The sequence below is a fragment of the Halyomorpha halys genome, unplaced genomic scaffold, assembly GCF_000696795.3.
Source record: "Halyomorpha halys isolate HHAL.00 unplaced genomic scaffold, Hhal_1.1 Scaffold104.1, whole genome shotgun sequence".
Classification (NCBI taxonomy): Eukaryota; Metazoa; Arthropoda; class Insecta; order Hemiptera; family Pentatomidae; genus Halyomorpha; species Halyomorpha halys.
In genome coordinates, this window is record NW_027107578.1 from 2000332 (window position 1) to 2015298 (window position 14967).

The 14967-nt window shown below is 30.1% G+C and overlaps 1 protein-coding gene across 1 annotated transcript; it reads right to left on the bottom strand.

The window, feature by feature from the left end:
• Window positions 1-7197: 7197 nt before the first annotated feature.
• LOC106677608 (NSFL1 cofactor p47) lies at window positions 7198-9591 on the bottom strand (the record flags this gene model as incomplete). Its single annotated transcript, XM_014415637.3, is given in 1 exon segment — window positions 7198-9591. A coding segment is annotated over 1 exon segment (1227 nt). The 3' UTR covers window positions 7198-7996.
• Between the last annotated feature and the right edge of the window lie 5376 nt (window positions 9592-14967).

Genomic DNA, 14967 nt, shown 5'->3' on the forward strand with positions numbered 1-14967 from the left:
TTTATGTTTTATTGATAAACATGTTTCGGTGCATATGTTAGACAATCCATACCATAAGCTCTGATGTTGCTGATTAAAACCTGACATGAACAGACACATATGTAAGCAAATTTAGGCCCCAATATTAACTAGAAGCGATGTTCGGCAGTAGTATGTAGTAAGATGAACTTTAATCACTTTATAAGAGTACAGAACGGACACTAAGACGTATAATTTACAGTATTTTACAAACATGTCTCATAGAGTGTTAACTTGCAACTCTATTCGACTTTTCTCAATATCTAGACTCAGAATGAGAATGAGATTGTCCTTATCTCTCAGTGAGGAAAGGTGGGGGATTAGGGTCAGAACTTGAGGGAACATGGTTTTGTGTAGAGAAATTCCCAGATCTTTGGGATCGATAGGGTCAAAGCTATGACAATTTCCTATGTAGTATATTTAGGGCACGTGATCCGAACGAAACCTAGTTCTATTAATAGGCTATTAACACCTTCTACATGTGGAGCATAATGACATAAAATGGCTTGAAAAATCCTGAGGGTAAAATATTCGTGCTGTTATGGTGAGCGATTTTTATTGGAAAAATATAAAAAAGAAGGAAATTTAAAATTAACATTTAATAAACAAAGGAATTATCCAAATTCGAAATGAGAGAATTACAAAAGAAAAAAAAAGTTAAATCTATATGTAAAAAAAATGAATTTAACTCTAAACATAAATTAAAACAAAATAAATAAATTTGGCAAATAAGGATATTAAACAAAAACCTTATGGGTAAATTGATCGGAAGATAATTTACAGTATCATCGTGGATACAAATAGTAATGCCAATTGGCCAATAACCAAGTTTTCAACATGTTCTTATAAATATAATAATCAAAAATAAAATCTTTTAATTAATGTTCAAATAAAAATTGTCTTTGTGATTAATGCAAGCTATATCTACCTGTATACTGATAACTGATATGTTATATTTCTTCAAACATATTCAAAAATAACCTGCATCAGTTTACCTGTACAGGTTGATACAGCTTCTATTAATCACAAAGAAATTGTTTTTGATCGGGAGACAAAGAATCCGAAACAGTCTAGTAGGCAATATGCCGCTTTAATATAATACAAGATAAACTCAGCGAGATGAAGGAGACAATCCAGATACAGGATCGGATGCAATTCCTATCCATGGTACTAAAGATTCAGTTGGCAAAAAAGCTGGGGAAGAAAATTGTCGGGAGAGAAATCATTGTTGGGGAAGGAACAAATAAATTTTTTCCTTTCGACAATTTCGAGGGAGGTAGTTTAACTCGACGTAGATAAAGTAGCAGCTATAAGGAAAATGGCGGTGCCTAGAGATTTGGAAGAAGTTCGGAGGTTGATGGGAACTTTGAATTATTACAGAAGATTTGTGCCAGAAATGGCGGAATGCTTCGTCCCTCTCAACAACCTACTCAAGAAAGGCAGAAAGGTGATTATGGCCCAGATGGAGGAAGATAATATCAGATAGTGCATAGAGAACCTGCACCAGGAGTCAGTGCTTGCGTTCCCGGACTTTACTCGGCAATTCAATATCACTACAGATACCAGAGAGTATGCGCTGGGAGCGGAGTTGTCTCAGGAGGGTGAAGAAAGAGATCGCCCAGTGGCGTACGCTAGTAGGCGCCTGACAGAGACGGAAACCAGATACAGTGCGCTGGAACGTGAGCTCTTGGGAATAGTGTGGGCTATGGACCACTTTAGGCCCTATGTGTTCGGGAGAAAGTTTAAAGTACACACTGATCATAAGCCCTTGCAATGGGTGGGAATGTTGAAGGAGGCTTCGGCCAGTTTTACGCGTTGGAAGGGATAGTAAATATGGATTATATATAAACCAGGCAAAAACAATGTGGTAGCTGATTGGTTATCTCGAGCCATAACTGTGAACGCTTTGGAAGAACACAACGGGGAACCGTCAGGAGTGAGACAGTTTCTAGGAGAATGGATGCAGAGAGAGGAAGATAAACAGGATGTGGCGGAAGAAGACCTTATGGAGGAATCTTCGTCTAATGAGACCTTGCAGGAATAAGGACCAGATACCTTGAACAAAGCTTTGAAGCCTGGAGAAAAGTGCCATCTGTGCATTTGGAATGAGACCATTTGGGAGAAGATCAAGCGGCTATGGTGTGATGAACACATAGGAATAGACAGGAGATTCACCCAATGCAAGCTGCTGGTGGAAACCCTTCAGGAGGCCAAACGCCAGGAAGAGGTAACAGTAGCATATCATCAGGGAAAAACAAACCACTGTGGAATCTTGGAGACACTGAAAGCGTTAAAGAAAAGGTACTTTTGGTAGGGCATGAAGAAGACAATCACAGAAGTTGTAGGAAACTGCGAAATTTGTCTAAGCACAAAGAATGACAGACACCCACCAAAAGGGAGACAAGAGATGACACCTACCCCAGATGCACTCCTCAACGATCTACATGTCGACACTTTCATATGGAGAGAATTTAAATGGATCACCATAATTGATCTCTTCAGTAAGGAGGCAATGTCGCACTATGTGCAGGAAAAGTCGGCAGAAGAGTGTTGACAGCTTTACGGTTGTGGTTACAATTCTATGGAGTTCCAGAGGGTATCTCATCAGATTCAGGTAGAGAATTCAACAATGCCATGTTTGAACAGAAATGAAGGACCTAGAAGTAACAGGACACTCTAAGAATAGAGGAGGCATAGAGCAGCTTTAAGGCATGTCGAGTGACCATCTATGATTATATCAGGTCGACCAGGGACTAGAACCGGACGTAGCAATGCCTAAGGTGATTGTCATGGGGTTTTTGCCATTTGAGATCCTTTTTGGGTTTCGAGGAAATATAAAGGCACGGCAGTGGACGGTGAGAAGATACACAACAACCATGTTGCTTGAAGAAAGTTATGGGAGAGGACACAAGGAAGAATGGAAAAGGAGAAAACCAGGAGGGTGGTACGGGAGAATTGAAAGGTCACAGACAGGATGGGAACGATCAAAATTGGGACAATCGTATAAAGAAAGTTGGTGTCAAACAGGGGTAAAGAGATAAAGTGATATGAGGGTCCATTCAGGGTGATAATTATAAGGTAACACAATATTATTGCAGTAGAAAGTATAAGAGAACCCAAAAAGTGAAGAACTGTTCATATTGAAGAGTTAAAACTTCCTGCAATGACAGAATAAAAACTGAAGTGTTCTCATATTGTCAGCCACCATTAGAATAGATAACTGAAAATTTAGTTATTTATTCTATTTATTGTTTTAAGATTGTTCTAGAATTTTGTAAATATTGCCTTTTTCATTCAACTTGTTCATATACTGTATGAAGAGTTCTTTTATTAGGTTTAAATTATGTATTTAGCATCCTCTTCAGGGAAGTTGTGAGTTTTTACAATGATATGTATATAGGAATTTATTTTTATTTTAGTTTTTCTTTATTGTTTTTGTTTAATATGTTATTATATTCTACAGTATTATTTTATGATGATTGTTCATAAACTGGTAGGGAGGAGATACGCTGAGCTTATAATATATATAGCTTTATTATAGCTAAAGCTAATAATATATTTATGTTTATTGCTAATTTATAAAAGAAGAATTAATTTTAAATATAAGAAGATGGTCAGGGTTGCGGTCAAAAAGAACAAATAGTTTATATATATTTAATATCTGACTGCTTCATCAGGGCTCTTCAAAGCGATAGGTTAAACAGACCATAGATCTATATATATAAAATTATTTTTATATACCGTATTAGTGTTTGCTATATATTGTAATCCATTTATACATCTCTTATTAAATAAAATTTAAAAAAATGTTCATTGTTACCACGAACAGAACAGATACATTGGTAATTTAACAATTATGTATTGAAAATATTAAAAAAGTTGATTAATATTAATAATTTGAAAAAACATTGTTATTTTAATGATATTAGAAAATGTATATATATTTTGTATGAAAAAAGTCAATTCATTTGATAAATCTAAATTAAGAATTATTAACTATTTATAAATAATTCTTTTGAAATAGAGGATTATTAGACATTTGTATTGACATACTGCATTTTGTAAATAAATAACATTTATTTGATAATTTAAAAATGAAATAAGTGATTTTAGTTTTTAATTCGTAAATTTAAATATTTTGAATATTTGAACATATTAATTTTTGTTAAGAAGCTGGAACAATGGAATATAAATAAAAATTATGCCAATCGCCATACACTGGCAATTCAAAATATATTAAGGCAGTGAAAACTTATAAAATTTGTTTTTTACGTCAACGAAGTAATTATAAAATGAACAAAATGCTTAAAAATTCATTAATAATTATTTTTGAAAATAAAAAGACAGGGAGTGATGATTAAAAAGAAAAATACTTTCATTAGTTATATATTTTTAGCCATGCTATGCACTAATCAAATGAACCGAGCAGTTTCTTCTCACAATCCAACCAGGCAAGACATGCATTCTTGCCATAGAAAATTATTTTATAATCTTACTGCAAGTGTTATATAAAAATTATAAAAATCACCAATTGGCATATGTGATAGTTTAAACAATATAAATAGATAATGAATTATTAAGGTGATCATGAATTAAATGTTCGAGCCAAGTATTTAAAACTATTTTAAGTGAAGTTGCGAAATGTAAATTAATTATGAAGAATTATTAAAATAAGTCATATCACACAGCAGTGAACTTCAATTAAGATTCAACCAGAAGTATTTTACGAAAATAATAAAATTTTATTTGATGCATTTTATTGTTTAAATTTAAGTTTAGATTATATTTATTAAATTTTAAATTATTTTTGTTTTTATTAGAAGATAGTTGACCGTATGAAGTAGATTGTTGGAAGAAGGTCCGGGTGGCGGTCAATAAAGGTACTAAAATAGTAGAAAAAAATATTTACTGTTAATCAACGTTTTGCCTCACTTTGCAGGGCTGTTTGATTGAAACAAGGATGACAAATCAGTTATTTCAATCAGACAGCCCTGCAAAGTGGGGCAAATGTTGGTTAATAATAAAGAGTTTTTTCTATTTTGGTACTTTTATTTACTGCCACCTGAACTACCTTCCTACAATATATTTTTATTTTTGTTAATAAAAGAAATCATATCTCTTATATACATAAATAACCAACCCTTCTCCTATAGTAAAATATTCCAAAGTTTCTGATAATAATTTAAAATAATTACAGTTGTACTAATATTGAATTAATAAAATTTTGTAGTCATATGCATTAATTATTTTTTAATAATTTGATCATTTTCTGATAATCAACTGATAACTGATAAATAAATAGTGATGAATGATAATTGATTGCTGACTTTATTATTGATTCATCAGTTTAATTTATAAAAATTAGAAATTCTTTTGAATAGGATGTTTTTTAATTTAAAAAAAAATTTAAATTTAGTATCTAGGACTGGAAGATTTAAATATATTATCTACTTATTTAAATATCTTATATATTTTTATTTTAAATATGTTTTTAATTGAACTAGTTAGTAAGGTAAGACATATTTGATTCCCTTATTTTGATCATTCAACTAAGTAGGAACAGGAATATTGTAATTACATATCGATTATATACATACGGGTAAGGACTACATTAGTAGTACAGGTAATTTTAGAAATTTCATAATATTAAGTATGATTAATGAGAGTACTAGTTAATAAGTAACTTTTTGTAAATTGCATTATACCTTAAGATAGGGCAATGACCCAGAAAGATATTTTATAGTATAAAATTGCCAATAAAAAATAATATAGATCACCCTCCACTATACCCTAATAGATAATTAAAAAAAATCTTTTATTCAAACCTAAATAGATTAATCTATGAGGACAAGCTAAAAAAATAGCACCATTTTGAAATATTGTCATAATAATTAATGATTAGAAGAATTGTACAAATTACATAATGTAAATGTTCATAAAATTTGAATTCCCCTCACATGCAGGTAGAAAATTTTAGATTTTATCCACTATGGTGAAATTTGGATTACGGTACATGTTCTCATTCCAAAATCAGAGATTCATTCATAAATAGTAAACAATTTATGTTTATATATTTCATTAACCAGGTAAGAGCAATTTTTTAAATATCAAATCAACCTAAATATAAAATAACTTAGAATATGATGGAATTATAGGCAAGATAAAAGAAAGTGAATTTAGCTTCAAGTTGATTCATGCTCTTAATGGAAACTATGTACCTGAATACGTAAATGAAAGTCTAAGAACAAAAAAATTGAATATTAATCTGTTTTTACCAATATTAATCTATTTTTACGAATTGTAGTTCCTAACTATGAAGAATAGAAATAGAATGCAAGCTTCAGTAGTAGGATTCCTCAGAAAAACAGAAGATTGTAAAATTTTAGATAAACCTATGTTAGTAAACAAGCACATAATGTTATAAAAGAAATCTATCTAACACATTAGCAGTTTGGACATGTTTTAAAAAGTTTTACACCACAGCCATATACAAGACTCAGGTCAACAAGAAACGGACCAAGAGAAAATCCTTACACACACGAGTATGTGAAGTTAGCATGTCCAAGGAAGAGAAGTCTGGATTGGAATAAGAGAAACAAATTTGTTGAAGATCATAAAAGCTTGGTACATTAAAAACATAATAAAACCAACAACAGTTATCAGACTTATTTTGATTAATTAATGAAATTACATTAAATCCAATAATACTTTTATGAAAACATTTACCAAAATATTAACATTTCATATGAAATTAAGATATAGAATATTCATTCATTTATTTTTCCCACGAAAATACTGTAAAACTCAAATAACCTTACCGCTGGTTAGATAGTTGCACCCACAGATAATTGAAAATAAAAGCTGACAGGATTTACATTTAATAAGTAACAAATATAGAACTAAAACAAAAAATAAATGGTGCTCTAAAATAACCAAAGAAAAATCACATCTTTAGTAAGTAGGCAAGTATAGAAAATTTTTTCATTCTCCACTATCAATAAATAAGAGATGAAACAAAATATTAGACATATAAAGTAGTTAACATTAACTTATACTGCTAAATAGCTGTTTCGTTGAATATTTGCAATAACTGTAAACAAAAACGAACTATTGCACAAACACTTTCATGGAATAATCAAAGGTAGAAAAAATAGAATAAAACACTTTAGATTTTCAAAAATATTTTTTATTGAATTCAGGTAAATATAAGCACATCAAAAAGTAAGTAACTGGATCAAATAAAATGCAACTTCAGTTTCAGATCATTACATAAACTCAATTCTATTATTTAAATACTGTTATAATACTAATCTTAATTGGAGAAATAAAAAAAAAAAAAGAAAAAAAAAGAAAGAAGGAACTAAAGCATAAATTATTATTTTATCAAAATATACAAAGCATACAGAAATAATAGATATAAAATAATAAAATGGAAACTACCTTAATGTGCAAAGGCTTTTATTTATTTTTTTTTTGACAGATTTAGAGTCACATACTAATAAAATAATTGTTTAAGAAACTCATACAGATTTCTACAGTTACTGTTATCAAGAATTTCTCCTTGGCCTTTACTGATACTAAAAAGGTTTACAACATACAGTGTGATCATTACAATCAAATGACAAATTATATAAAGTAAATGAAAATATCTATATTTAACATTATTAAAAATTACTTGTAAAACAAATATGATACTAAAATGATCAGCAGTTCTTTTTAGACGTTTGATTCACTGTTCGTTAGAATGAATTTCTAACTATGTCTATATATCACATTCAACAACAGTAAAATAACAGTAATACACAACTAGGCCTTAGCATACATAAATGTGTTTATTATGAAAACACACTTATAACAACTGTGTATTACTAGTATAATCATTTTAAGATAGAAATAAATAATCACATTTAATATGGTACTAAACCACTGTAGGATTAAAAATGAAAATTGAGAAATAGCTTTTGTAAAATTCAAATAATTATTTTTTTACTCTCAAATAAACAGAAGAATTCATCAAACCTGCATCCTTAATGGACAAATTTTCATCAGTAACTTCCTTGGGCGGAAAATTTACCATGAAAGCAAACATCTGACCATTAAGTTCCCTGTGAATGGTTGTCAAATGTCCTCGCAAATCTTCAACTGTGTGAGTTAAATTAAGGCGTACTTGTGACCTTGCACCATTAGGAAGTCTAATTACAACTGTTGTAACTGGTTCAGTTTCATTCACTTGAAGGGGTGAGGCAGGAGGAGGTTCATTTGATTGCAAGTTTTCTGTTGGAGCAGGGGGTGTGGCCCCTTCGTTGGTAACAACATCAGGCACAACGTTTCCTAACACATGACCTTGCCCTGTGAAATATTTTCCTCTTGAGGTTGAACCAGAATAATTTTCGTGACGAAGATCTTCAACCTGTACATTGACTTTACCATCAGTAGTTCCTGGAGGGATAAGGCTAACAGGCACTTCACCCCTCAAAAGCATATCTATTGCTTCCCTGTTTTCAGGGTTGGAATAAGGTCTTAAAGCCTCATCACCAACAGTAAAACCATTTCTCCACAAACGTAAGTGGATTTCAGGTCGCTCATCGGAACCTTGTGAAGAAGAGCCACCAATAACCTTCGTATCGTCCGGAGTTTGACCTAAACGATAACCTGGACCAGCAAATTTAGAAGCTCTTCCTGATTCTTTTGAAGGACCAGCTAATTCGATGTCTCCAACACTGACCATTTGTTTCAAATGTTTGAAAACTTCACCAGCAACATCTCCTCTCCTATCATTTCCCATAATCTGCTGTCCACTTCCCTGTGAACCACCCGCATAATATAGTTGATCCTCATCATCATCATCATCATTATTGGATCTAAGTGATGAGAATGTTCTAATATTCGATCTATTAACTCTCACCGGACCTTGCCTACCTGTAGATGATCTTTCAGGTGTTGCAGCAAATGTAAATGGTTCTGGGGCTTCAGCTTCTGTTGGTTCATCATTATCACTATCAGCAATATTTTCAGCAGCTGGAGTTGCACTATTTTGACAGCTACGGTCGGTAGTAGCATCCATTCTTTCATCACGATCATCAAAGTACATCAAAAGAGCCATTTCTGTGTTCCACCCAGCATTTTCTAAATATGATCTAGCCTCTGTCTCAGTGGAACAAGTAAACTTGACAAAATCTTCTATAGACTTATTTTTGTCAGCCATTGAGGAAAATGATCAGGGTTTCAAGAACAAATAAATATTTAACTTATTAAAATCTGAAATTAAATGATCTTACAGAAGAGCATGGAGGTATTCTTTATACAATAAATGTATCACATGTGCCAGTCATCGTTGTATACAAAACTCAGGTTAAGTTGAGATTGACAAAAAGATGATTAACAACCATGAATTGAAGAAATTTTTCACGAAATTATTACATTTGCGATAAATAAACACAAGGAATCGGCAAGTCTTAAAAAAACAAAAGAATTTAGCACTTAATTACCGGCTAAGAGATAAACAACTCGATACACCAGCAAAATGATTACAGCTGTATGTCTAACCTACAGTACTGCCAAAGGCACAATACTCTACACATTACTACAATACTACTACATTGCGAAAAGTTGAGAAAATATTTTTTTCCAAATTTAATCTTATCCAACCTCTTAAAATTATTTAAAAACCTAATTATGTATTCTAATAATAAAATTGAGTAAAAGTGATTGATAGAAATTCAGAACAAATCACTATTGAAAAGTCAAATTTCACAAAAACGTCCGAACTATAATTAGGTACGAATAAACAATATTTTTCAAATAGATTGAATAGAATTTGATTTAGTTTTACTGATTTGTACTTTTTTAATCAGACATTTTGCATTTTTTGATTACCTAAACTACAGCAATTTCTTATCAGCTTCCAGATGTGATATTTTTAATGATAAGACTGACAAGAAATACTTTCTTGTTTGGGTTGATTTTCAAGAGCTGTTTACAAATTTTCCTAATCGTTACTGGTCATAAGAATGAACAATTCCATCATAAATTTAATAAATGGGATGGGTAGGAATAGACAGAATAGAATCACCTTTAAAATTTATTGTTTACGTCACGATATAAGTTAAGGTGAGCATTAATGTTTAAAGTTAAATTTTAATTTTTGAAGTATTAATCGAATTGGGAGATAATATAATTGGGTACTGGCTCATTCATCTTCGTCAATTTTTGTAGAAATGTGCTTTAAATCTTTCAATTGCAATATATAAATCTCTATTATAAAAAAAAATGATATCAAAGGTCCAAGTATTTAAATTTATCTCACCTTTCTTTGATATGGGTTATGATATGTATCTACATATTAAAACCGGACTTTATGTATCTGTAACAACTCACTGATTTATTGATCAGTATTTTTAAAAAATGACAATCCCTATAACTTTAAATTGTTAATGGTGGTTCCCCTTATGATGCAAATGTGGAATAAAGATGGTCTCCAAAAAGTTCATAAAAAAGAACTCCAATAAAAAATAGTCTTTCGAAATCTACACATCTCATGGAAGATAATAGCTACTCACTTAAGAAAACATTTGGATTGACTTTGTATCTATATGTATATATTCATTGCAAATAATCTGGGGAGGTTTCTATGGTAACTTATTTTACCCCTATCTTTCTGTATAATAAAACCGGTATGTGTGTGCCTGTGACCACTGATTGACTTATTGATAACTGTATCTCAAAAATACTAAAGACTCTGCAGCTGAAATTATTAATGGCTGGTCTTCTTATGCAGTTAATTCTGGCAGATATATGGTTAAAAAAGATATTATGTGAACTTAAAAGAAGTGATTAAAACTATCTTTATGAGGGGGCTTCTTACTAGTTATATAACTACATTTATTTATAAAGTCTTATACTACTTTTTTGTAAAATATTTCAATCTGAATCTTACATAACCAGCCTTTTTCTCTAAATAATGAACTGGGTTCTCATGATTTTGATACATATTATCTGATAGGTTGCTGGCATGTAGCATATTTATTTAATAAGTCAAAATTCTTCAAGCTTAACTTTTAGATTTTGATCTTGCAGACATCTAAAAATTGTAGTTCCTGATAACTAATTGTTCTTTGCAACCAAGAATCTTGGTATTATTATAAGAAGGACAGTTGTGCATAGATTGAGGGCAGAATCATGAAAACTATGAAAAGATAAAGTTTAGAAAATGGATAAAGTTTATATCATTATTGAATGAATGAAGTTGTTATAAACTTTATTAAGACTATGTTCTCTGACCAACCCTTTAGTTGGTTTAATTATGAAGACCTCACTGATCTAATTATTATATGGATTGTTAGTAGCCTTTCACCAACTCTTTTCAAGATTTATGAAAGTTTCACTCAGAGAGAGTGGAAATGAAAATGTGTTAATAGTCATTAAGAGATATACACCATAAACCTTCCAGATGACCATTAAATCTTAATATACATTTAAAAGATGTGTATGTATTTAACACTTAAACGAGACATTAAACTGTGGAAAAATTCAAATATCCGAAGTTGATCTCCAATAGTGAAGACGCCTTCACTGTTGATATTGAACAGGGGATAGTAGAAAGTAGAAAATTCACAGCAATTCTAAATTTTGTTCTTAATTCTGAAGCTTTAATAAATATAAATTAAGTTAGTTAGGGAAAGTTAAAAAAAATGATATAGTGCCAGGAAAGAGAAAGCCTTAGATTGAAAGGACTAGAAAACATTTCTGAAAGACTTTTAATAGAGCAAGGAAAATCACATTGATGGAAAATTCCTTTAAAAAATTTAAATGATCTCATTGTTGATTAACTAAAATGTACTATTTATTAATAAAAATAATTTATAATTAAAAAAGATAACATTTTGGTTACAAGATGAATTATTTTTTTAAATGATTATTTTTTTAAAAATTTATTGATACATTTTATGCAATCTGAATTATTTCTTTGTTATGGTAATGTCCCAATTTAGACCAATACAGAATACAGAAGTACTCTATATAGAATAAATATTGAAGATATAATATATAAATGTAAAATATATTGAATAAATAGCAACGTTAGTAAACAATTACTGATATGATAAATACATTTAGCTAGAGTCAGCATTTTGTCCAATCCACTGTACAAAATGGACGCAATTAATCTTGTAATATATTGTGTTACTGTAGCTGTGAGTGAACCCTTTGGGTTCAGTGAGCCCTCTTGGTCCACCCAGTCTCATAAAGTGGGTACTCTTAATTGGGGAAAAATTAAATTGTGTGTTACAGAAAGGTGATAAATCGCCTCCATGCACAACTGTTGTTGAAATAACAGTGCTTCCTATAAAGTACTGGGCCATTGACCCTTCATGGGTTGTAGTGGCAAAGATTTCCATTTTCAAGCAATACTTATTAATTTGACAAAATAATCAATTATGTCCATAGTGGACAAAATCAAACCCTGTATTTAGGTGATACTACTAGAATGTTAAAAAAAAAATAGTTATGATAGTTTGTGACTTCTGATATATATTTGTTTATTTTATTTAGAACTGTAATGTGTGTGAAACTAGTAAGCATAGGCAATCCTGTTTGCTTAACTTCTTGTTGATTCTACTGGTGATTAACTTTAATGTTCTTGTCTTATAAGTATAAGATAACATAATAACATATATTATTTTCTTATATAAGTTTCTAGTTCATACATTGTTTTTTTGTTAACATTCCATCGTTTTGGTTATTTTATTAAAAATTACTTCACTTTTTTTTTTTTTTTTTTTAATTTAGTTAAATAGTTTTAGATTAAAAAATAAAATAAAATATCCTATATTTAAAATAAAGTTTTGCGACTATATATAAAACATGAATAGGAAACTATACTTCCAATAAATTTAAAAAATTTTCAATACATAATCTAAAAAGTATAACAGTGTGATTTGAGAGATGTGGAAAACCAACAGTTGTTGGATATGTTAGTGAATCAGAAGATTTCTGGACATTGCCATTAGAACATTGCGTTTTACTTTGAAAAAATGCTGGTTTGAGAATGAAAGAAACTGCTTTTGTGGATCAGAATAATTTTTAATGGACGTTTGATAAACATTATCTTTGTGTCTCTGCGGCAATCAACAGAAGTTATTGTTATACTTTATTTTGTTGAATGTAACGCTATTTATAGCAAATTAAGAAATATTTACAATTTTTGCATTGAAGACTGGTATTTGTATGCATATGTTTTTCTGAACTATAAAGTTCTGCTTGTAACTTCAGACTGGATTAAATATATTATTGCAGATGGATTTCTTGTTTCATAAGCTATGTAGCAATCTTAAGTCCAAAAGATAAAAAAGTTGATAGTATTCAAATAATATAATATTAAAAAGATCTTGAAACATTAAGTTGAGATCCTTCCAATCATTCCTATTCAGGTAAAACTACCAATTGTAACAAGAGTCTTATTGTTAGTTATACACATCAATTGATCCTGAATAACAAAGTTTATCTTGTGGCAAAACAAATTAGGTCATTAAATATATTTAAATAATAATAATGATAGCATTGAATAAGAAATATTAATTTTTACTCAAGTTAGTTTGTATTTTAGTAGCTAGAAGAAAAGACAATAGCTTAAAACTACGATTCAATTCTAAAGGGGAAATTTCAGAGAGCGTCAATGTTATGAAATTGAGCTTTAATATGGATAATATAATATGAGTTACATATCGTGAATCCCTTAACTAATTAATTGACTTTGTCTTTTATCAAAACCATAATAAGGTATAACATCCTATAAGCAGCTAGATCAGAAAGTTACTATCATCTTATTCCATCCAAAAGATATGTATAGATTTTTTTTCTTTGTATCTGCTATGTAATAAATTTGTAAATCACACAGTTTTTAGTTTGCTCCAACCAATTTTTTTTTTTTATTATGACATTGGCATGGTCCTGAGATTGAAGTTTAAATGAACAGCTTAATTTATATTACACCAGTTTTGCTATTCCTACTCCATTTTTTAAAGTCTAAACCTACCATTTTTATTTTTAGTTAATTTAAGTAAACATAAACTAGCTCTTGAACTGATAAAAAAAAAAAAATGTTGAACTGGAAAATATATTTGAAGAAATGATTTACATGAAATAAATTGTTGATGTTTATAGGCATCAATGACCTATGTATTGTTTAGCAGTATGAGTATGTATCATTGCAGCAAAATAACATATAGGCAAAGGTAAGAAAACAAAATCATTACTTCATGCCAAAATACTGATCCCTTTGCTGATATTTTTACCTTTGTTCCATTTATTTAAACTACAAACTATGACAACATGCTCTAAGCTATATATTTATTCCTTCAGAAAGTCTTTTAAATAAGCATAAAACTTTCTAAAAAAGTATCGAAGAAAACCTAATTTCATTCCATTTCTATGCTGATTTCAATTAATTTTATCTTTTATAATTATAACTTTGCTTTCAATTTCTATTCGGTGGACATATTTATCAGGTCATTTTTGCTTATTTAATATTTTAAATGATAATGGCATATTGCCCTTTTCCACTTTCTTTTTTAATTTTTTAATCCATTCTAAATGAAATAATATTATTTGGGTAGATATTGTCCCAGATCTTTAATTAATAATTATATAGGGTTATTGAAAATTATTTATTCTACAATAGTATTTTTTTTTTAAATATCTATTGCTCCATTACTATGCCTCAACTACTGGGTTAGAGGTTAATTTATTGCTTTTTGACTACTATTTACTTTATGAAATGAAGAATATTGAATTGAAAAGAGGTGGAGGACCAGAGAATTGGTCTTCCATTTGAGAACTGATCCTGTACCAAAGATGTATAGACTGATGAGCCCACTCAAATGTTTTTGGTTTAAACTTTTTTCACTCATTGGCACTGAGGAGGCAAGGCAAGGTAAAATACACTCTTTCTCT